At 39.3% G+C, this 24083-nt stretch overlaps 1 protein-coding gene across 1 annotated transcript in view; it reads right to left on the bottom strand.

Moving 5' to 3' along the window:
- Positions 1 to 594: 594 nt before the first annotated feature.
- USP7 (ubiquitin specific peptidase 7) overlaps positions 595 to 24083 on the bottom strand; it is a 74580-nt gene continuing 51091 nt past the window's right edge. The window contains exons 11-31 of the mRNA XM_075437042.1: positions 23424 to 23506; positions 22339 to 22448; positions 21348 to 21504; positions 20122 to 20266; positions 19384 to 19514; positions 18152 to 18286; positions 17845 to 17946; positions 17055 to 17160; positions 16573 to 16665; positions 15619 to 15686; positions 14287 to 14387; positions 12939 to 13092; positions 11458 to 11525; positions 10239 to 10347; positions 10066 to 10143; positions 9598 to 9698; positions 8959 to 9058; positions 8037 to 8156; positions 6677 to 6748; positions 5650 to 5740; positions 595 to 2817 (exon numbers count right to left, since the gene is read on the bottom strand). Of these exons, the coding sequence (XP_075293157.1) occupies positions 2711 to 2817; positions 5650 to 5740; positions 6677 to 6748; positions 8037 to 8156; positions 8959 to 9058; positions 9598 to 9698; positions 10066 to 10143; positions 10239 to 10347; positions 11458 to 11525; positions 12939 to 13092; positions 14287 to 14387; positions 15619 to 15686; positions 16573 to 16665; positions 17055 to 17160; positions 17845 to 17946; positions 18152 to 18286; positions 19384 to 19514; positions 20122 to 20266; positions 21348 to 21504; positions 22339 to 22448; positions 23424 to 23506 (2231 nt within the window). The 3' untranslated portion in view covers positions 595 to 2710. The remainder of the gene's footprint in view (positions 2818 to 5649; positions 5741 to 6676; positions 6749 to 8036; positions 8157 to 8958; positions 9059 to 9597; positions 9699 to 10065; positions 10144 to 10238; positions 10348 to 11457; positions 11526 to 12938; positions 13093 to 14286; positions 14388 to 15618; positions 15687 to 16572; positions 16666 to 17054; positions 17161 to 17844; positions 17947 to 18151; positions 18287 to 19383; positions 19515 to 20121; positions 20267 to 21347; positions 21505 to 22338; positions 22449 to 23423; positions 23507 to 24083) is intronic.

Here is a 24083-nt window from a genome sequence, read left to right as displayed (position 1 = left end):
GACCTAAACAAACATACTGCACCTGAGAAAACCTCCTGTCTGCCTCTTGTCCTCGTAGGTGTGTGTTTCCACATTTCAATAACAAGCTACTTGTGCTCAAAAAAACACATTTCATAAAAATCTTCAGTTACTGAAAACCATATATGGAATGCCTTAATGTCTAGTCTTTTCAAAACTAGCATGGGAACAGCACAAATACTGAAGCACGTAAAAACTAGTCATCTAAAAAATCAAAAGGCACCTAAAATTTACTCTGTTAGTGATGTTTTCTTCTGAAATAGGAAGTATCGCGATTCCTTAAGATATTCCCTAAAAGCTGTCAACATCCCACAAATTAATGTGAAAACTTCGTGACATTCAGTTACAAGCTCAATTTCATATCAGTCTACCATAACATTAAATTCACAAAATATAATTAGGGCTTACTACTGCTGACCAGAGTCTCTGATTTTACAGAAACATTCTGAATATAAATCCTGACACTGAAGTCCTGCAGAGACAATCCAAGTACTAGTAAAAACACCACTTGGACGGTGGTGTCATTCTTACCAGCTCAATGCAAATACAAATCCAAGGAAAGCTTTATCCACTTCAGGCATGCCTTTGAAGCACTTCCCTCTACCTACTGCAACCTACGCACTCAGATGACCAAAAAAAAAAGTAAACTAGTTTGCCTTGATTGGACGCAAGATAAGAGACTGTTAAAAGCATTGCAAGGTACAAATCAAAAAGAAACCCAAACATACCTAAAACTTGAGCAATTAATTCATTTTAAAGCTAAAAGAATGAAGCAAATCTTAAGAATTAATTTAAAAATACTCATTGGCATTTTCGGTAATCGCCAGAATCCACCTTAGAAAAAAGTATAAAGGCCATCCCATGTACACAACCCCTACGAAATGTTTATTGATAGGTCTGAGAAAGGGAAGCTTCTAAGCTCTTTCTGGTTTGGTCATGAATACAGGGAGCACAATACGGTGGGAATTTACTACTCCATTAAGACAGCTTACCTTTAGAGACTCCAGATTTCACTTTATACCATTTATAGTATTATAGAGTCTGGACCACGAAAGTTTGTACAGGCAGAGTCAAGTCTACCACAAAGACTCTACTACAAGCTTTACAAACAAACTAGTAAAATAATTTTTCCATTTGTCTTAATCGTACATGGCTCCTTCCTGGAAAACCTTTTATTTGTTAAGCTCAAATGTGACCAGTTAGGAGGTAAAAATACAACAAAACAAGAAACCAAAAAAACCTCCAAACCCCAAAACAATTAAACAGAAAACCCCACGAATTTTCCCCTAAACAACCAATATGAGGGTTATGCAATTGTCAACACTTAAGGAAAACCCCACATCTTTAACAAAACCTCACAAATAAAAACATTTCCCAAAACTCTGTTTCCAAGGAGAGATCTTCTTCAACGTCCACGTCATCACTCACCGAAAAAAATTTTATAGAAAATTTTATTCAACATACAACATTTTCCAGCAAAAAAAAGGCAATATACAGGAAGAGTTGTTGTACACTGCGGCTACAGAAACAAAATAAAATACTGGAAAAGAATGTAAAATTATGTGTGAATTGCTGATTCTATCTTTACTGCACTCAAAACTAGACACGCGGCTGGCATTAGCTCCAAAATAAAAGGAAGCGGTCCGGGGACTGAAATAAAACTACACACAATGAATATCAACATCAGTGAAATTCACTTGCAGACTCACCCAACAAAATTAACCTCCAAGTGTTAAATTGTACATGTTCATTCATTAAATATACAATTTCATTTTTTCTTTTTTCTTTTTTTCCTCTTTTTTTATACAAAGTCAACAGCTTACTAAACACTAGTGAGCATGCCCTCTGTGCTAAAAGGCTATTTCTTGTGTTTTCCCCATCTCTTCCCACGTTAACTAAACCAATGGCATTTATAATCTTTTCAGTTGCTTTTGCCAACTTTCGAGTGTCATTCTATTTGCCAGAAGATGGCACAGTAAATCACAACATTATTTATCAATGGTTGACAATTTAATAAAAAGACCCCAATCTCTCTTTTTCAGGACTCAGGGCATCCACTCGGCAAAACGGGATGCAAAGTAGTGACTAAATCAAACGAAAACTAGTTTATTAAAAAAGATTCTATGCAGCTGGAGGAGACAAAAATCCCGAATAAGTGCCAACAATGTACACAATGAAGTAGAGATTGCTATTTATTGATGATGTGAGTTTTTTGCATTTACAAATGCACAAAAATGTCATTTAAAGTATAACTGAAGGAAATAAATCTGACGTGAGTCTAAACATAAGACTTACTAGCTGCAGTGATGGTGAACACCACACCGGGGAGGGCAGCCAGCCAGCTTATGCCATCTAGAAACGTACTACAGACAAATATTTTGCCAATGTCAACTGTTCTACTAAACTCTTCCCTCATTATGCTGACAATTGCCTTGCATTACGTTTACCATAAAATAACTCTCATTGGCATCCAAGCTTTATAAAAACACCTTCATTTTGCTCAAAAAGGGCAGTCAATAGATACAGAGAAGCCAAACTGAACAGCCTCAACAAAATAAAATTAACATCAGCAGCAAATCCTCTTGCTGGAGACTTCAGATATAGTGCACGTGTACCAAAGTTCTACAGTTGTTAAAAAGGTGCACACACACACTTATTTTTGTCCCTTGCTTTGACAATCTGGTTAAGTAAGTCAGTTATGGATTTTAATAGCTTTTTCAAGGTAAGTGTAGCGACTTCTCTTTGGGGCTTTATTGAAATGGTCAAGCCCTAGCCATGGCCTTGGATGAGACATGTTGCCTAGAAAAGGAAAGAGAAAAAAAAAAAAATGAAGTTTGAAGACAAAATTGGAAAGTTTCCTTTACACAAACTACTCCTGCGTGCCCCTGTTCACAGTTTGCGAGGAGTCACAGGGTATGGACGAGGACTGCAGAACAGTCCTGCAGTCTGCAGCCAATGGGGCGGCTTTCCTGACTGCTGCTTTCCTTCCAGCAACACATTTTACAGCTCCTTCTGCATCAGGTAGCTGGTTTTTCTCCTCTTCAGTCCCTTATGGGAGTTTACAGCAGAGAAGCATGTGCTAAAGCAAGAAAAGTATGGCCACAGGCACATCAAAGTACCAGTACCAGCCCTCACCAAAGCACTGAGCCTGTTTGAGATGGGAAGGCATCCACCATCTAAATATGGCAACCTACAGTATTTGCCCTACTGTAAGTTCTCTCTGCTGTATTAAGTTACTCTTCTCACATCGTTTAAGTGGGATTTTTTTTATATTTCTGTAAAATCATGAAAGTTATACTGTATAATCAGTTAATAAAGAAATCATGTAACTGACCTCCTCTTTATTTTGAGAAAAAAAATTTACTCATATTTAGATTGTAAAAAAACCAGAGATTTTTTCACTTGTTCAACCCAATATGATTTTATCTACCACTAGTTTTCATGAAAAACCACAGTCCACATACTTCTTGCAAACAGGAGAAATTCTCTTTCAAGATGTCCTCAACGCAATGCATCAAATGTTTTTTGAAGTGAAACGACAGAGGCAGAAACTAAATATCCCCCCAGCAAGAAAAGCACGCTCCTACATTCAAAGCCATCAACTGCAATCACTAAAGCATAAAACACTTGACCTTTCTGGTTGCCTGCATCTGCGTTTTTTGATGTATTTTCTTCAATCAACATTATTTGTCTTTTTGTTTGACATAGTGGTCAATATCAAATGTAAAAGAGAACTGCCAATCTTGCTGAGATCACGTCAATGTCTTCTGAAGGAAGAAATGAATTCCTACGCTGTTAGCGCCAGCAGAACCGCCGCACCTTTCTAAAAGCAGAGGGGCACTATGGACATGAGCTACATCAGTCAGACGAGGGAATGCCACAGCGCTGGTTCCATCAGTCCAGCACGTGTTAAATCTGCTCTTTGTAGAAACACGCAGGCCCCACCCCTTGAAACACCATCTCGATGAGCAGGCATTAGACCATCCTATTAGCACCCCACAGGAGGACGTCAGGGGGGTTATGGATTCTATCGAAGTGTATTATCTCAAAAGGGCAACTTCCCATGAATTCTCAGATGAAACCCCTTTAATCTCACATTCCTTACAACTCCTACAAACAGTTCAAGTTCCCCCCTCTCCAATCTCTGCCACTTTCTACACTTCTGACCTAGTTACCTGGTTAGTCTTTCATGTAAACTGGCTCAACACCGGCTCTGCCTTGCTCAGAAAGCCCGACAGCTCATGTCAGACTATTGCCTTCCCCCTCCCGCCCCCAGAAAGATGACTCGCACAATAAAATCAGGACCCTGCCTGCTCTGAGCACACAAAAAAGCGCTTATCTGTCCATGGGGAAATGTCCACCCCCTAGTTCATCACCCAGAATGCCCTTGCAGCTAGGGCGGAAGAAAAAGAGATCCCTCCAGCCACGCTCTGCTCTGCTTGCGGGCGACTTGTGCAAACGCGGGCATTCCAAGTTTCGGCAAGTCCCCTCATTCACATCCATGAGCCGCAAAGCTGGCTGTGTAACGTACCACAATGAGAGGTTCCTGCAAAGTGCTCAGTAATACTATAGGTCTAACTCTCTGTGGGTTTTAAAGTAAGTGGGCAGTTACAGGATTTCTTTACAACTGTTACATAAATCTTTGATTTTTTTCAAGATGTGTTTTGGAAAGTCTGGCCCTAGCTCAACCTGCCAACGAAAACCAGAGCTCGTAATTGTCAGAAAAGCAGAACTGCAGAGAGCGAGTTGTCCTCAATCTTGTTTCTACCAGAGCAGCTCACAAAAAGGAACACTGTGCTAAGCTAGGGGAAAGAAAACCCTGCTGAATTCAAGGCTTTCTACAGAGCCCCGACTGCAGATTCAAAGGTGCCATTCCCAGCTGAAACTCTCCAAAGGTAACTGTGGTGGAACTCCTGATGGATTAACCTGGTTTCTCCTACATGTAAATCCCTCAGAGAACAGAGCTTTAAATATCAGCCAAGTAAACAAGATGGCAGACCATCCACAGACAAATTCAGAACAGCGCTGCATTTGTTGCTTGGTGAATCATCTCTTAGGAAAAGAAAATCTGAACAGCATCCTATTCATACATATAATATTCTTGTCTGATTTTTCAGGTTCATTGAAGATACCAAGAACAAACAAGAAGTATCTTCAATGAATATGAGAATTCAAATACCTCTTTGCAGCACACCTTATGAGAATGCACCTTAATATTTTTTAGGAACAACATGAACACATACTCCAGGAACAATGTGAGAATCCAACGCACACGGGAGCAGACGGACAACACAGGTAAGGTGTGCTGGCTGTTGTAACTCTCCTCTGCGAGGTATGTTATACTGATGGTTGACCCATTTGGTCACTCAAATACAAACTTTTCACTCACAAGGAAACACATTATTTAGTTATTTGTATGCCTATAAAATACATACTCTCAGACGAACAAATATACTTACTGTTAAGTGTGCACACAAGTGTATATAAATACTTGCTTATTTACTACACAGAATGTATTTCACGTACAAAGAACGAACTTTCTGCATCCTGTGTTAAGGACAATCACATTATAACAACTGGCAGAGCAACTTCAGCAGGTCAAAAGAACAGTCAAGTTGTCTAACAACTCACCAGGTTGGGGCTCAAAATCTTTCAAGTTCACTTCATACTCATCTTCATTGAGATATTGGTGTCGTCCCATCATTACAATTGCAAATTTAAACTATGAAAAGGAAAAAAACACAAACTGGTGAGATACTGCATTAAAATAAAGCCTTCAAGTCTTAATTTCATAGTCTAACTCGCAGCTCGCTATCAGTAGTATTCTTCACGGACTGACAAAGGCCAACCCTGTTTAAAATCTTCCACCAGCAACCTGGATAATGGGATAATATGAATGCTCCGGAATCATGAACCTGCGCCTGGAGTACCGCGGCCAGGCTCAGGACCTCCAGGGAAAGAGGGATGGCAACAAACTGCAGCAAGTCCAGCAACGGTCCAGTAGAACAGTTAGGGGCTGGAGCCCACAGCATGCAAGAAGCTAAGGGAAGTGGGTTTGTTTAGCCCGGAGAAGAAAAGGCTAATGGGGCACCTAGTCTTCCACTGACTGAAGGGTGCTACACAGAAGCAGACTCTTCTCAAAGGGCTGCAAAGCAGAAGGACAGGAGGCAGCCACCACAAGTCGCAAAACAAAAAATTCTGATTACATGTAAGGAGGGGGGAAAAAAAAAAAAAAAAAAAAGAAAAAAGAGCCTTCACAATAAGAGTGGTAATGCTCTAACATACAGTGTCCAGAACGCGGCAGAACTCCCATCCTTGGGAGTTCTCACATTGCAACGAGGTAAAAGTCTGAGCAACCCAGTTTAACTTTAAGCTAGTTCTGCTCCGAGCAGGAGCTTGAAGCGGGTGGCCTCTAGAGGTCCTGCACCATCCACACTTTACCAGGTTACTTCAACGGTTTGCCAAGTATCTCTTTTGATGCAGGACAGAAATACTGCTCCTATACATCCTACCTAATTATTGTCAGAATACTTCAGTCAAGCAGCTGTTCTATTGATCAAATCTACACTTCTCCCAAATCTGTGGTGCTCCAATTTCTTAAAATAAATTCATTTAAAGTCTACAATCAGCAATAAAAACTCTCCCAACTCACCATTACCTTTTCAAATTCTTTTTCTTGTATGTCCAGCATTGTCTGAATCCGCTTCATAACCTCTCTGAAGTGTTCACCCTAATAATTACAATCAGATTTTTAATGTCAAAAGAATCTAGGAAAAAAAGGGATGCCATTATTATTTCCTGCTTCAAGCTTCATTGAAATACATTGCCTTAATCTCTCAGTTAGTTACAAAATTACACCAGTGTCACCATCACCCACTACAGTATGGAATAATTATGTGAACTGTCCCACAAATCGACCAAGCACTGCTAGTGGTAACTGCAAGTCAGATTAAACTTAAGAAACAAAGTTAGAAAAGTAGCAGCAAAATAGGAATTTGGAAGAAGAATTTTACATATCCTTTCTAAGCATCTTACTTTTTAAAACCTCTACACCTGTGATGCACCCCCCCCCCCTCAATTAGTAACTTCTGGTATGTTTCTGCATGCTGTGTGTGTAAACTGCCCAAAAAAGCCATGGATACCATCAACTTAAAGATCAGTTATTTATATATATATCAGCTGTCATAGACATGGAAATGCAGTGCAAATGGTTTCCACCAGAAATTAATGCACAGGTTTTACCCTACATTGATAAAAAAATACAGGAATACAGTGAAGTTCTATAGGATGCAGAGATGCGGACATACTTCTCGTTCCAAAACTCTTTGAAAAGGAAGTAATGTTCATACAAACTAACACCAGTGAAACAGAAGTAGTTTAGTAGCAAACTGCTAACTGCCCTCAGAAACATACTTTGATATTAAAATATTCAGCATGACATTCAGCTGGAGCAGCAGAACCACATAAAAACATCAGAATTTAAATTAAGCTTTCAGAATTAGCTTCCACTCTTGTATTAACTTCCAGCACATCAAACTATAGAAGTTATGAAATGCAAACTCATCTTAGAAAATGTTGCAGGAAGCAAACTCCTTTTTCATAATCACGTCTCAGAAAGAAGCCAAGCAACCATGGCCTAGCCACTGTTGCCAGTAAGTTTGCATCGCAATTATGGAATTGGTATTAGAAATAGGACTCTAGGTTTGTTGGGAGGGGTTCTGGGGGGGGCTAGGCGAGGGGGCAGTTTTGCTTTGATAGCTTTTCAAGGCCTTGGCTGATGCCGAACACCTACTTTCCTGATATTGCACAGGCTCACAGAAACACGAAACAATCTTTGTGTGCAAAAGAGAACGGAGGTGGTAAATGATTTAACCGTAGAAAGGCATATATGGGGCAGAACCTTTTACACAGAAGCAGTATTCTCCTAGACACTTTTTATATTAATCAATCTCTTTGACAGCACTTTAGGAAAACATCACCGATACAATCCCATGGGGATAAAGCGAGGCGTACTGTACCTGGTGTATCCTCAGCAAGAACGGAATTCCAAATGTCCCAAAAACCTCTTTGTGGAAATGTGCCACTGTGATTAGCATCTCATTTTCTTTATCTATATCTACCTGGTCCAGAGGAATTTCCTAGATCCAGACATAAAATGATGACTGCAATCAGCTAAAACTTCCCCAAGAAGTAACTTACTCAGTAACTAACAGCATAACGGATGTACTGTAGCTGATGTGAAAGCAAGGTGATTTAAAAACAATTAGGAGAACCATGCTGTTCAACAGTCTTTTTACAAGAGTTTTTTATCCCTGGCACGACAGCATTTCAGCTTCCCCTGCTCTGTAAATGCTCTCCTGGCTTCCCCAGACGGCGTTTTGGACATTAAATCTTCTACCAGCTGTAGTCAAAGCTGACAGCAATATCACAGACCTCTTGTTGTCTCCTCATCACAGTTTACATTGGAAACTTCTTTTTCAGACTTCTAATCTTTGAGGCAAGTGAACAGATTTGCACGATGAAATGTTCAGAAAAATCGCATGATAAGTACCAACATTCGGCTCGACAAGCTCAAACTTCGCAGAAAAGGAAGCAAAGTCTTCTAGAATACTGGAGTATGAAAGCAGGTTTCCAAGCATAACCATTCATATCATGAGCCCTCAAACAAACCTTGGAATTATTAATAAAACATTAAGAATTAAAAATTAAAGATTAAGAATAAAAAATTAAAGAATGAAAGCTTTCTAGGGAAGCAGATGGGACAAAGGAAAAATTTTAGAAATATTACCGTTAAAAATACATATATATTATCACACAATCTAGCTTGCTGCAAGTATCCAGTATTCGAAAATCAGAATCCACAAAAAGAGAACTACCACTTCAGAGAGTTTCTGCTCCCAAAGCCAAGTTTTAAAGTTTCTTTAAGAAAGTAATATTTACCTCTATTCGAAACGTTCGACTTGTTGCAGGTGACAAACACTCTAACAGCTCATCTTCCTGATGGACACCGATTATTTTGTAACTTACAATTTCTAGCAGCCTTAAAAGTAAACAAACAGAAAAAGCATTTTAAAAAATTAATTAACAATAATAATAATAACAACAATAAAAACCAATGCAACATTTCCTTCTCAAACCTTGAGAAGGATTAGTGTAGTCACGACATAAACTGATGCTACTACTGTATTTGTAAAACTTTAAATTCAGTGTCAGTAGAAATTAAGCTGTAAAGTTGTAAGAGGTTAAATGACCTCACTACTAACTCCAGAGCAGCGAACAGCGTGAAATGCTTGAACTGGAAACAATTACTAAATTGTCAGTTAACAAATGCAATTGATGAAACTTCTGTATCTCAAGGATGTAACTTTATGAAATACAAACTAAACAACTGCATAACATTTATATTCATAGTTAGCAAGAACTCTCTTCACATCGTCAATCTGGTTGCTTTTTATTTTTAACGTAGTATCAGACTTCATTTGATAATAATGGTTTCCACAGAATTTGAAAATCTAGGGATACTTTTCTGCCTAGAGTCCACATGATCACATAAAAGAAATCAAAATATTCCAGCTTTACCTTAATTTCCCTGAACCTTTTTCAGAGAGTTCTACAACTTTTTTACATTCTTCTAGCAGGTCCCGCACACACCCATGCTTATCTGGATATACTGTTATTTCCTGCAGAATGTGAAACAGAAAAGTTGTTAGAAAATCTGAAGACGTAAACAGCCACAGTAAAGCACAGAATACACTGGATTCTTCTCTTCATCAAAAATTAATCTTCAAAAGGTCACAATTATCAAAGTGAACATCTATGTTATCTTCAAACTTTTTGTTAAGAACTGACACTTTTTTAAAATCTATTTTTTAGGGGTTTTTTTGGTGTTTTTGGTTTTGTTTTGGTTTGGTTTTTTTTTTACATAAGGGACAACTTTGCTCTACTTTTGTGTTATTCAGGGCCAACAGAGCGTGTGAACCATAATCACAGCCATACCAGCTTTGACGCAGAAATGACAGCAAGTGCGTAACAGCCAGCCTCACTCACCTCTTCCCTAAACTGGCTATTTAGCCATATGCATTTAAAACTTCTTCTGTTTTCAAAATCCGTTATTTTCATTTTGAGCTTAAAGAAGAAAAGAAAAACACTTTAGGCATACTTCGTATAGGGCAAAATTACGTTTTTTTTAATTTGCACCAATAAAACCAACAGACTCTTACCTGTTGATAGTAAAGTTTTTTAGGTTGCCTAGGCTTGAAGAACTGCAGAAGATCTCTTAAAGTACCTTCATAATTATGTCTAAGAGGATTACCAGGGCCATCCCTATAACTACAGAAGGAAAAAGAAAACTGTAAATATCTCTTTACAGTCCATCACCGCTCAGTAAATCGAAGCGCCAAGCACATTTTTGCCCCTGGCTGCCAGTTTCACACAATCGCCAGCACAGCCCAAGCAGCCTTGTACTCAGTGCTGTAAGGATTTTTAAAAACAGGTGGGCGTGTGGGAACAGGAATAGCATTCACTGGGAGCGTTCACTCTCCTGGATGCCTACCAGCTCACCTTTAACGCTGCGGGGTGACAGACCTACACTCCTCTGAGCAGCACATGCTTTGGACTGTGCAAGGTTAATTTGTGGAACCGTGTGACACAGTACATTTCAGAGCGACCACAGCACTGTCAACTATAAAGAGCTACTCGAATCACAGCAGCCTCATCGGTGATGAAGGGGGATACCTACAGGTTACTACAGAGCAACCTACACTTATGTGAATACAGAAAGGCGATGTAACTTTGTGTGTGCACTTATTCCTACATGACTACCAATATGCTGTTTTCTGCCACAGTTTTATACAGCTTCCAATCCAGTTCTACACAACTGTGCTTGAGAACACTGCTTTAACCAGAAATGTCCCTTTTAGCAGCTGTGAACTTGTTAGATCACCATCATCCTCACAAAACCTCATTTGCAGACTTTGGGGACGAGGGGGGAAATCAGTGAAGTAAATCCTGCATTAAACCTGTAAAATCAGCAAACCCCCTGCTTTCATGTGCACTTGTTTCTGCTCTCCTCCGTTCTAGAAATCTGCATTCACTGAAACAGCACTTGCATTAGCTTAATATTTTGTCCCATACAGGAAGGCTTTGAAGTCATTAATGACTTCAGAAAATTAAACAATGATCCTTTAAAATGCATCTTTCATCAGTGACACTTACTAGAACTCTTCTAAAACGTGCAGCTCTGAGTCTCTAGAGCCAGCCCTTGCAATACTTAAAACTCTGGATGCAACTTGCGGTGCATGCCAGAGCGCTAACATTTCACTGGTAAAGGAGGAGTTAACAACCTGGGAGAAGCCACAAAGTAACCGCTACCTAGCTATATTTGGGCAAAGCATTTTAAAGAATAGTTTTGACACAGAAAACTATGGAAATTCATCTTACCCTTGGGACTTGAAAAACTGTAATAGCATTGGATCCGTATTGAGTCTTTGCGCAACTGTCTTTGCAACCTGCAAATAAATTTTTTTGTAAGTTCTGAATTATTTCAGAGAGTCACGACATCGCTTCACAATCATACAGTCATTCCTTACACGTCAAGAACATTATGCTACTGAAGTTCTGAGAGACACCCACTACGTCTACCTCCCCAAGGCAAACTAAACCAGTCTCTTTCGCATCTGAGCTGTTGACACAGAATAAGACATACTACAAAAAAAAAAAAAAGAAACTGTCTGTTCTATTACAATAAATCACTATCAGCAACAGGCCACAAAATCCGCAACAATAGCTCTACTCCTCTTTTGATTTTTTGTTATTTTTTTTCTTGGTTGTTATTTTTTAAACTATAGTATTACTGGGGAACTAACTAAGACTTGCTCTTTGAAAATTCCCACTGTTCTTTAATTCACTCCAAGGAAGCTAGCTTGCTGGGTAGTATCACATCATTCCCATCAGTATATTTCATGTCACTGTCTCACAAAAAGCATGGGGATTCTCTGTCTATTTTTCCCTTACCAAAAAAAAAAACCCCTATAAATAACTTACACTTCAAGTAAAAATGAAATAAGAGAAAGCAAGTTGCTGAAAAGCAGATGCTGAGAACAGGACAGCAAAAGTCATCCCTGACTTCCCCTGCATACGCAGGTGCTCAGAGTTCATAGAATCACAGAATGGTCAGGGTTGGAAGGGACCTCTGTAGGTCACCCAGTCCAACCCCCTGCCGAAGCAGGGTCACCCAGAGCAGGCTGCACAGGACCGCGTCTAGGCGGGCCTTTGGTGACAGAAAATAAACTCTCTGGTTTTAAGGAATCTCCTCAACCCTGAGAAAAGCAACTGCATGAGAACTGTAGGGAGCCAAATCTACCCAGGCTCTTTAAAGTTCTTTTTGAAATTTCATTGTTGAGATTTTCTCTTCTGAACACACCCAGTCACCCTTTAGGAACACAACAGGTTTCATCTGTCAGTGCCACTGAGCATTAAACAGCCCTGTGTGACGAAAGTAATACAGTTTGCTCTACAAAATTAATATTGTTGGTCACGTTACAAGAGAGAAAATAGGTTATCACTAGATTCCCAAGGCACTTTCCTTTCAACAGCTAAATAAGTTGGGCAAGTTTTACATATCACTTACAAAGCAAACGCATAATTTCATCAGAATATCATTTCCCTGACAGAGCAGCATGGCACACCAAGAAAGAATTCTGTTGACTAGTAACTCATTATTAATAAAACTGGGGAGTTTTAGAGTATTTCCTTCTCACTAGCATTAGCGGCTTCCTTGAATTTCTCATTACCACAATGCAAAAAGTGTGCAAGAACAGATGTACTCTTTTCTAGAAGTATGTCTAACACACTTGTGAACTAGTGCAAAAGTAACTTGTAGAACAAGGAAACAAAAGCAGATAAAGAGACAGGACACATGCCTGAAAGTAATTCATCCTATTGGATAAAGTAACAACAAAGCCTGGGTCATTGGGGATGGTTTTATCGCAGAAAATGACATCCACACGATGATAGAGGTCTCGGAAGTATTCTTTAGCTGTTGGCAGCTCACTGTTATCGTTTTCTGAGTCATCCCTACGAGAGTAAATAAATCATAATACCATTACATATCACACTGTTACACTTACAAGCAGTTACGGTTTTTAAAAACATGTTCTACAGTAAGTCAGCAACAGTTGAGATACAGAGAAATAAAGTTTAGAAACCTTTTTAAAGAGCCACCACTCGTGCACAGTAGAAATCGCACAGCCAGCAGCGACCCAGACACCCGAGTATCTCTGTGTGGTGCAAGGGCAAACACTGGGCTCGCTCCCCCAGCAATCTGGCAGTACTCCGAATCCAGGCGTTTGGCAGTGGCGTTCTAGCAGCCGTCGTCCCTTCCTCCCTCCCACCCCGGCACATTACTGCGTGTCTGGATTAACGCTGCCGCAGCTCTCCATACACACCTGCATCAACTCCTTTGCACAGAGGCCAGGGGCACACCAGCACTCCCGGAACCACAGAAGCCAAACAGTCGGCACAGACGTGGGTTTGGAGCCCTGCTGACTGGTACCCCTATCTTCTTAGCGGAGAAACAGCACCAGGGTACAAGCTGTGCACTTACCCAGGAGCCAGCCGCCAGCCAGAGGCGCATAACACCAACTGGGTCAACAGGGAATGCGAGTTCCCAGGCATGACATGAGAAATACATTCATCTCACATAATCTGGGTAAGAGTGCTGAAGATAGACTAGCTGGCTTCCACCCGCTGTCCGCCCAGGGAGAGAAACACAGCAACACAGTTGGGTGTGACCATCAGGAGCGAGAGCATAGAAATGCTGATTTCTAGCCCTGACAAGTTTATGAGAGATTCCTGTAACGGACACAAGATGCAGGAGTTCTCCTTTTGCCTTGGAGAAAACTCCAGCTGAAGCACCAGTACACCTACGAGTCGCATATGCTCAGGCAAACTGGGAGCATCTCATAAGCTGCAGAACTCAGATGCACTGCTGAACCACTCTCTTCAGTAATATTAAGACCTATTTTAGGTTATTAGTTTTCTAAACTAGGATGAAACCTTCTTTTCCTTAAATAATGTGGCATGTGATAATTAAAATACCACCAATAATTCTTCTTTTCCCCTTTGAGTAAACAAACGAGAACTGCTGAGACTATGTCCGCTGTTGAAAAATTCTACTCTGCTCTTGTTAAAAACGCTAAGGGGAGTTCTGCTTTCAAGTGAACCAGGTGATGTAATGGCAATGATAAGCTGGCCCCACAAAATACATACTTCTGAAACACTATGATGTCGCCATCCATGAGTTCATCAAGAGCTTTATCAAGAGATACATCATAGTCTTGAATCCTTTCTGTTAAATTGGGTTTAACTTCCTGCAATACAGAACAGGAATTGTTGATCACAGAAGAAACAAAAGACAAAAATAAAGATCACAATATTGAAGAAATAATCAGATATGGTAACTTATATCTTCTTTCAGCTGAGATAGATAAGTATATGCATAAATTAAATATAATCTTAGCTAAGGTCCAGATACATCTAATTGCTATTGATAAGCTGGCTGCTCATTTTTACCTTTGGAGTCTCACTCAAGTTATCTTAATATTCAACAGTATTTTACCATTCAGCATTATCTTGTTAGTGCTTAAAATTTTCCAAAATTCAGAGATTAATTTTTTCACTGATATAGGTTCCAGGAAGCTTGGAGAACACTGATTATGCTCACTTGTTTTTATTTTAACAGTGCAGAACTTTTGTACTGCAATTCATTCACTTGTGGGTTTTTTTTAACTATAACAAAGCCATATTAAAAATGTGTATATTATAAAATATCTGTATGCATATTATGTATTTACACTTGTAGGTTGACCTCTTGGGATAAAAGCATCTGTCTAAACAAGCCGGAATCAAACTGCGACCCTGAGCTGCGCAGCGTGGGAACACTGGAGAGTTCTGCTTTTTAGGATGGCAGTGTGCGTGCTCCGCTGGAAGCTCCAGAGAGAGCAGCACCACTGCGAACAAAAACGGCAGTAAAAAAACAACTCCTTGTTCTCCTTGTTCTTCCTATAGCAAGGACTTTGCCTTGGCAAGACCTGCATCCTCAACACTCAATAAATACATCAGTTATGAAGATTTACTATCTCTGTATTTGGGCTGAAACATGTTAGCAGACCAAGTATTTTGTTTGCTGACCTCTAACTCAGGGAAGGAAGGAGAAGATGCAACATTTTTTCAACTCTGCTGTCTAAGGGGGGCACCGAAAGTCCAATGGCCAGTAACGTTAGCAGCATAGCTCCTCTAGCACTGCGACACAGAGGACACGAACAGACTCAGCACAGCAAAGCTGCTCACGCAGGTCTTCATGTTGAGATTTTTTTGTTTTTAAAGCCACACGCTTCTAGCTGTTTAATTTTAAACCTGTTTTAACTATCTGCCGATACTCTCTTGCAGCACTGTAGACTTCAAAGCTACAGGTTACAGAGTGCTCATGATGTACAAATTATCATTGTTAGGAGCAACCTTCTTTTAACCAATAAACCTTCCTTTTCTCTAGTTATAGCATGTAAAGGACAAAAATGTTACAAAAAGTCCATTAATCCAAACCTCATAGAGGATAAGGTTAGTTTCTTGTGGAAATCCTGCTCTCTCACACATAACTGGAAGCAAGTCACCTATTGGAAAAGAAAAGGAGTGTGAAACGCATTGCACTTTAACTGCTAGTGAGACCTCCTGCAAAAAGAAGAGAAACTGTTTTTCTACCCTGAGTAAACAGCTGTAAAATGCCTAAGAAAGGGAGCCTTCCAGGTTAAGGCTTCCCTTGTAGACATTCAACCCAGAGACAGACTTTAAGGCTTCCTTCCACTTCATCTGAACAACAACTAAAAATACGTGTAAGGCCCTCCAAGATCAAAGAGATTAAATATCACTGTTAAATTTTAGTATCTTTAGAAAAAAGAAATTAAGACAGCTAAACTACAAAATTAGAAAGCATGTACCAGTCAACAAAATGAGACATTCAAAATGACCAATCAAAGGATTTTTACTCAGTGGACATTTGCTGAATTCTTTCAATGGACCCGTATCAAAACCAAGGCTCACGCCTGATTCCGTCTGAGCAGCTGCTCTTGGGCTACCATAGTGAAAACTTGTAGAAAATTATTTTAGAAGCTATTGCAAAAGTACCTTCCAAAAAAACAAACAACACACCCCTTGAAATAGCAGGAAAGAACCAAAGTGGAGAGCAATACCAAGTCAGAAAGCTGTACAGCAAGTCTGAAAGGGCTGCTTGTGTTCAGCAGCACCTTGTGAACCCAGCAAACCTGTAACAGGAATTTAACTGGCAGGCAGCGGTGTGTCAAGGCAATGCTCTCAGCCGTGCAGAAAGTTTAACTGACACAATGCGTGGAAGAAAACTATCAGGTGTTGGGACAAATCACAGTTTCTTTCTGTGGCCTACCTTTGATTTCAGTGACAAAATTACTCTTAAAAAAAGATACACAATCTACTGTCTTTAAAAAAATTTCAATTGTAACAATGAAACTGAATTTTAGAACTCACGTATTTTACAGGATATAGGTGTGTAGATATGTCCACAATAATTCAAACTCCGAGTCTTCGGATCATACATCTTTAGAAACAACATTACATCATCTACAAATTAAGAAACAGTATTTAATTTTAAGTAAGGTAAATTTGGGGGGGTGGGGGGATGTGCAACTGACATTTTTCTTTAAACAGTAACACAGATGTGTCTCATTCATTAATTTGATTAATGCCCTTAAACTATTTTTAAATGCTGAATTTTTATTAATCATCTTTTTATATATATAAAAAATTACTTAGTGATTCTAAAAACATGTGAAGCATCATACACTTGAAGAGAAATGAGGGGAAAACTGTATGAGAAAAACTAATTTCAGTACTCTGCTCTGATGGGTACACCAATGCCATCCTTGAAAAAAGGAGCAGGTAACATTTTTTGAGATACGCTCAAAATAGCAGTATTTTGTATTTACTTAAGTTTTAGAATTTATACTTACGATCTTTATCAAACTTGGGTAATGTTGCTCCAGTAGCAGCCATCTCTGGATCTACTGTTTCCAAAAATATTGTCCACGGGTTTTCATTGTCACTGAGCTCAATCATCTATGTAGAAAGACGTGGAAGAAGAGAAAAAGTCTCTGGAGAATATAATATAACTGATATCTGAATTTTCATCAGATACAAGAACTCCATGACATTTTATGAGCGAGAGAATTATTTTATTTTAGTTGCGTTAGTCACCGGAACTTTATGAATACTAAGAGAAACAATGACAGATATAGAAACACCAAAAAAAGTTTCAATGAAGCACAAACGATAGGTTTTATCTAAAATGGACCAATTTCTTTTTCATTTAAAAATCCCTACAGCTACCTTTATTATGGTAAGAAAATTACTTCACTTCAGAAGTAACAGGACTGTGGAACCAGTCACTGTTTTCTGTGGTATGTAGACACCATGTTTTACATTTTAAGCAACGCACTTCATTAAATCCAGAGCTTCTGCCCAAACAATGGAGAACCCCAAAACACATTTCTGCTTCAAATCTAACATAAAAATCATGGCTATGCTTTTTTTCATGGTAGAAAAATCATGCACTGCACTTCTCCCTCCTATCCAAATCGATCCACTAAATCTCAAGTCTTCTCAAGTTTCAAACTTTGTACCAGATACAGGTTAAACTAAAACCCTGAAAAAAACTGATTTCCCAAACTTACAGATTGTTAAAGAGAACTAAATACCATGGGTGATGTACAGAAATAACGTCCTCTGTCAAGAAATATTTACCGTTTTATTGCCATCTGCTTCATTATCTAACATTGCAGGTCTTTTTGTTCCATTACTTCTAGCTTGCATTGGCCATAATCTGATTTGATCCTGGGGAAATCCCTAAAATAAATAAAAACTGTGACAGGAAATAAACAAACACAAAGGCCAAGGTACTTTTCTTAAATCCAAACAGATCCAAACAGATCTTCTGTTTTAAAAGGTCTAAATTACGACTGCTGTCAATACCTGGAGAAGATAAAGACTATGAAGCAACCAGAAAGTAACAAAATAAATACATACAGCAATTCAGCTACAGAAAACTTACCATCGTTTGGGAGAGATTTTGAACAAATTCTGTAAGCGTGGAGTTTTTTAATACTTTGAAAACAGTGTATTTCACTTTTTCTTCGTCATACATGTCATTGCCTTGGTGACCACAGAACTGATCCTCTGCCACTATCTGAAAAATCACACGCACAGGTTACCATCCATCTGAACGCAGCTGCACAACGTAGTGCCTTCTCACGATGCTTTACTGGGCAGCGTCACCGGCTCTCTGGACAGCGGCACACTGCTAGCAGTACTCACATTCTCATGGAGAAAATTTGCAAGTACACAGATTATAATGGAATTTAAAAATTGTGATTGATCGTCAAATCGGTGTAAGTCATTAGAATACATCAATTCTTACAAATCTCGAACAATTAAACACCAGTTGCGCTTAGATCTCAATCTTGGAAACATGTACTCTAGCAGTCTTGGCACTTAGAAAAAGGCTACATAATTATTTTACTGATGTAACGCAAGGAGGCTGGCCTAAAATGTTTCCTGTACCTCCCACAGCTCCCCTGCATTCTTTCTGTTAACAGAAAGGCAGACGGCGCAGCTCTGCCAGTCCCTCCACTGAAACCAGCTCCAGTGCAAACGCCGCGTAGAACAAGCGAAACTTCACCGGCATCTCTACTTACGAACACCAGAAACAAGCTGCAAGCAAACATGGAGGCCAATGAAAAATGGGTTCTGTTTTCCTCTGCCAGATGGGCTCTGGAAAGGGCCATAAAAAGGGTTCCTTAAGGCAATTCCTAACAATCTAGTCCATCTGGCTTTTCCAAAAAGATAATTGCAAATATAAGCACTCTCTCCTCCTGCTTCTACGTGATGAGTTCAGTTTGGCAGCAGTCCACGCTTGCAGCCTATGGCTAGATACATTCTTATTTTAGAAAATAATTCCTGAAGGAGATAAAAGTGCAGTGGCAGGGCCGACATTTAAAATAACCTGGTCCTTTTCCTTTCACCTGAACTCACTATTTTCCCTTGCAAGCACATCACTTCTAGAGAAAACAGAAATGCCTATAAAACACAGCACCGTCTGTTTCATCAGGATGTGCTGCATATGCAAATACACTTGTAAGCACTAGAATCTTAATTTCACTTCAAACACTACTTTCAAACACCAATTAAAAAAAACCCACAGAATTCACGGTTTGTCTTGGGCGGCTCAACATTCTGAATTTTAATGGTAAGGTAGTTGCAACTTGACCTGTTTCAAAAGCTGACCTGCACTTGCATATAGAGGTGAGCTTCCTGCCTCTCCTTCCTCTTCTGAGCTTCTATCCTCTTCTCTTCTTGTAGCCTTTCTACAAGTTGCTGAGGAATATCATGGTCTGTGACAGGCTGCAAAACTTCACCTACAAAGTAGATTTTGTGATTTCATTTCAAGGTTTACATCGAACAGGGTTTTCTTCACACACCCTTGACCCTCCTCTGATAGCAAGTCAAAATTGGCTTTTTTAGTATTTTAATGAAAAACATGGTTTGATATCTCCGTGTTTTGACAAAAGCAGCATTTTCTCTCCCAAGCCAAAACGTACTACTTCCACAAAATACCTATCACAGACTTCTGAAGTAAATATACATTTCAGAATTAAAAGAATATTTACCACCCACCATTTTTTTAAATATATATCTCTCTCTCTACATATTTATAATCAGTCGGATTTAGTTTCCATCACGGAAGTTAGTTCACTAGTTTTTCCACCTATGAAACAACCCAGGCCGAAGCACTCTGCAGATACACAGCTCTGCCTTACTGTGCTAAGGTAAGACGACACTAGATTAGCAGGCGCTTGTCAAAAGCGAAAGGAAAGGTGGTTGATCCCACAGAATCCATAAATTCCAACTATAACTAGCTAAGTCCCTTTTGTATAGGAAGGCTGTCTGCAATTCAGTAGTAAAATATAGCCCTAAACCCCCGTATGTAAGTCTAACTTGGAAGACAGGCAGAGCCATTCATACTTAGTTTTGATTCCCTGATGTAAACCAGCATGTACGCATTCGTGCAGTGCCGTACAGACAAGTCATCGTCATGACCACCGTAGTTGTGTTCAATCGCTTCTTCCTTTGTACATCTTGATACAACATCGTCGTCAAATTTACACCACTAGAGAGAAAATTTTAATATAAATATAATTTTACACACAAAAACATGCTCTTGAATGCTAAATTAATCCTCTTTCCGGCATGTCTTTCAGCTCTTTGAAGTAACTAAAATTGCTCTTCAAGCAGCATGAGTTTAAAAAAAAAAATCTCGTTCACTATAATTTATGCTACCTGTTACTTGTGCTCAGCATAAGGCAGGCCATAAATACCAAACCTTTAGTGAAATATTTGAATATTTTACACTGAATATCAAAAGCCCAATAATTATTCAAAGAGCTTTTTCTTAAGACTGTTACTCAAATATCTAACACTTCTATGCAAATCAGAAAAATTATTTGTTGTAAAATAAAACAAAAAGCAGCGATGCACAATATAGCTACTAATTATCTGTACATTTAAAGTAATTTACAGCAAATTTTAAATTAAAACCATGAAGCCAATTAAGAATGAAAGACAAATAGCAACAAATTCACAGCAAAACCTGACTTCTGCCTTCACTGTGAACAGTCATGTACACAGAAAAGCAGTCAACTCAAGGGAGGAGGCACCTGACCTATAAACATCTGCTCCAGTTAAGTCACCTGAACTTTTAACAGTGGCATATGCAAAGATACCTAACTTCTGAGTCACAGAACCATTCGAAACGTTCGTATTTGCTTCAGTATAAAGCCAGCCCAAAAAACATGCTGGATAAAATCTGACTGCAGTAGAACCTATGCATACACACACACACAGCTGAAGGGATTCCCCAAGTTAGGCTTTTGGAGAAAGACTTGTATCGCAAAGACGAAGCCGCCCCTCTTAACAAGCCAAGAGATTCTTACAGCTCCTCCCCGAAGAGCAAAAACTAGACATGAGGGCTGCTGGTTTTTCTTTTCATAAATACAAGGTACACTTCCCAAATACGTTAGAATAGGCACCAAATGAAAGAGCATCAAGCCAAGAACTACGCAAAGTCAAATCCCTGTGCAGTGAAGTGAGTGTGCCAGCACACACTTCTGTTAGGGAATAAAAATTCCAAAGATTTGCCCATTATGAAAAGTACAAACCACAAACGTATTTAGGTGCTTTTCAGTACTCACTTTGCCATCCCCCTTGGGATTCAAGTAAACAACATAATGTCCACCATGGTTATCTCCACTGTGTACTAGAACTGCATGAAGAATGTAATTCGCGGGATCTTTCGGATCTGTTTTTTGCAAAAACTCATCTAGTGGCAACTGTTCAGGAAACTCAAACCTGGTTTTGAAAAGAATTAAGACAGTTGTATTTGCAGTTAAGACAGACACACACTATTATGCAGGACATCAGCATTTACTCCTAACGCGAGTTACAAAAACTGAACAAGTTACTGTCACAATGCCATTTCTACCCAGTGGCAGATTTTACACTGTTATAATATGGAATAAAAACAATCATCATAGGCACCTCTGAAAAAGCATGCCCTCAGTAACAAGGGTAAGAACAATTTCACTGGAACAGCGCTGCTTTGGATTCACCGTGTCAAGGGAAAAGCTCAAAACCTGTTCTATTCCAGTACACAAATGCAGCTTTTCTAGCACAGCTACCACTGGACTGGAACATTATTTTGAAATGCCTTTCAGCTGCTGCAGTCTCACCTTCTTGGTGAGACTGAAATCGCTGCAATACAGACTTAGTTGACAACCAACAACGCATCTCCTTGAGAAATTATTGGCCTCTACTTACAGTGAGTAGGCATGGAAATAGATGGAGGGAAAGCAGAGGACTAAATTCATCCTACTTACTCTTGTGGCAGCCTATGGGAATGTTCCAGCTTTACACACACGGCACAAAGAACGTTCCAGAAAGCATTAAAAGATGCATGCACTTGTTTCATATTCAAAACAACAGCTACAAATGACTATTTAAGGATTCAATCTGTCATCCAGAGCCTTAACATTGAATCAGTGCAGCTTTCGGGGACCTCCAACACGTGCGACTGCGCAAACCTTCCTCTCAAAGTTGAATCAAAAAGAGGATTTTGGCAAATTATTTTTGAACCTATTCATAGGTCCAAATTCTACAATGAAAAAAAGCATCCAGAACACTTACCTATCATTTATCTTGATGTTTTGGTCAGTCTGAGGATCATACATGAATCTCATGAGCTGTAGGTGTAATACTGGTGGCAATGTTAGGAACTTCACACCTTTCTCTGCCTCCTAGACGTTTTAAAGGAAAGAGGGGGTTGAAATAGCAGGACTTTTAGCCACTCAAAATACTTGTTTGCTGCAGACAGTCTTCCTATGGACTTTTATTTTATAGGCTTGACAACACAACGTGCACCAAAGAACAGACCAAAACTTGGGTGGAAGTTAACTATCTTCACGCTGCACCGACTGGCCCATGAGCTACTCCAGGAACACTCACAGCATTTCAGTTCATTTAAACTTAGGCCATTCATACCAGCACGTGGGAGCACCTCACTGCATTACCAGCAGTGTAAGTTACCTATATACATAGAATTAGAAGACAATACAGACGCAAAACCTCATCTTTGATCAATTAAGAACTTCATGTTCACTGTATCCTGCCAACAAGTATTTGGCTACCATGCTGTCCCCTGCTAAGAACAGCTAAAGAATATACAGAACACACTGACAAAACCTGGTATATGGAAGCTGCAGAAGCTTCAATAAAACAACATTCTTTATAAAAGATTTCAGCTTCCTTCAGTGGGTGCAAAGTGCAGCTGAAATATGTGCAGACACGTACATGTTTAAAATGCCACAGGTTCATTGATGTTCTCGATGATACAAAAAAGACTTCTCAAGTTATTTTTAGAGCTATGTTGCTCTGTTACAAGACACACAGAAGAACAGGCTGCTCTTAGAGGAAGAACAACTTAGTCTTGAGATCAGTAGAGAAGTTAACCACTCTGGTCACCAAAACACTTATACGTATAAAACTCACTGCTAACTAGATTGTTTTAAAATTCAAACTCCATTTTAAGAAGCCTAACAGCAACTAAGAGGAGCTACATAAATGCTTGTTTAAGGAGAAAAAAATCACCAAAATCAGTTGATACAACCTAGAAGGGGTTTTGCAACCTTTTTTTGGCTACCATAGCTTTGTTAAGTTACTTTATCAAGGACAGAGAAATAAAATTTAACACCAAAATAAAAAAAGAAGAGTACCTGCAAGCCATGTTCTCCTGCATCGTACTTGTTATCACCATCCAACTGTTCCACTGCAACGTAGTCAATGAAGGACTCAAAAACTAAACGAAAAAAGATAGGGGAATTGTAGGGAAGGAGGACAAAAAAAAATGTAAGTTTACGGTAGCCTGAGGGCTTAAAAATGTATTAATCAAATAACATACTAAGACATGAAGGTTCGTTTTTAAATAAAGACAGAAATATTCAAACAAACAAAAAGTTTTGTATTGCTTAAGAATGTCAAGAAATGCACCAAATTGTAGGGGCACACGTAAGAATATCAAAGAGATTTTAAAATCACACAGTTACAGCTGTCTGCCAAATCGCCTGTTCTCCCTTCGCAACTGCTACGTCTCAGGCTAGATGGTTCTGTTTGCTGGATGCTTCTGCCCTTTTTCACGTCTTGCACACCAAGTATCGGGGAAAGCGACGTTAAGGGACCACTGCTGTGCTGCTCCGAGTAGTTAGTTCTTTTTATTTGCTTATCACTATGGTCAGGTCTGAATAAGAATCCATTTCCTCCAAGTTCATCTCCATATATAAATTATAACCCACTGTGACAACACTACCGTTCTCACCATGACACAGTACGCACTTCTATGACACCAGGAAAACTCCTAAAATTCATACTTTTATGAA

Source organism: Opisthocomus hoazin, chromosome 15 (assembly GCF_030867145.1).
Source record: "Opisthocomus hoazin isolate bOpiHoa1 chromosome 15, bOpiHoa1.hap1, whole genome shotgun sequence".
Lineage (NCBI taxonomy): Eukaryota > Metazoa > Chordata > Aves > Opisthocomiformes > Opisthocomidae > Opisthocomus > Opisthocomus hoazin.
This window is presented reverse-complemented; position numbering and strand designations above follow the sequence as displayed.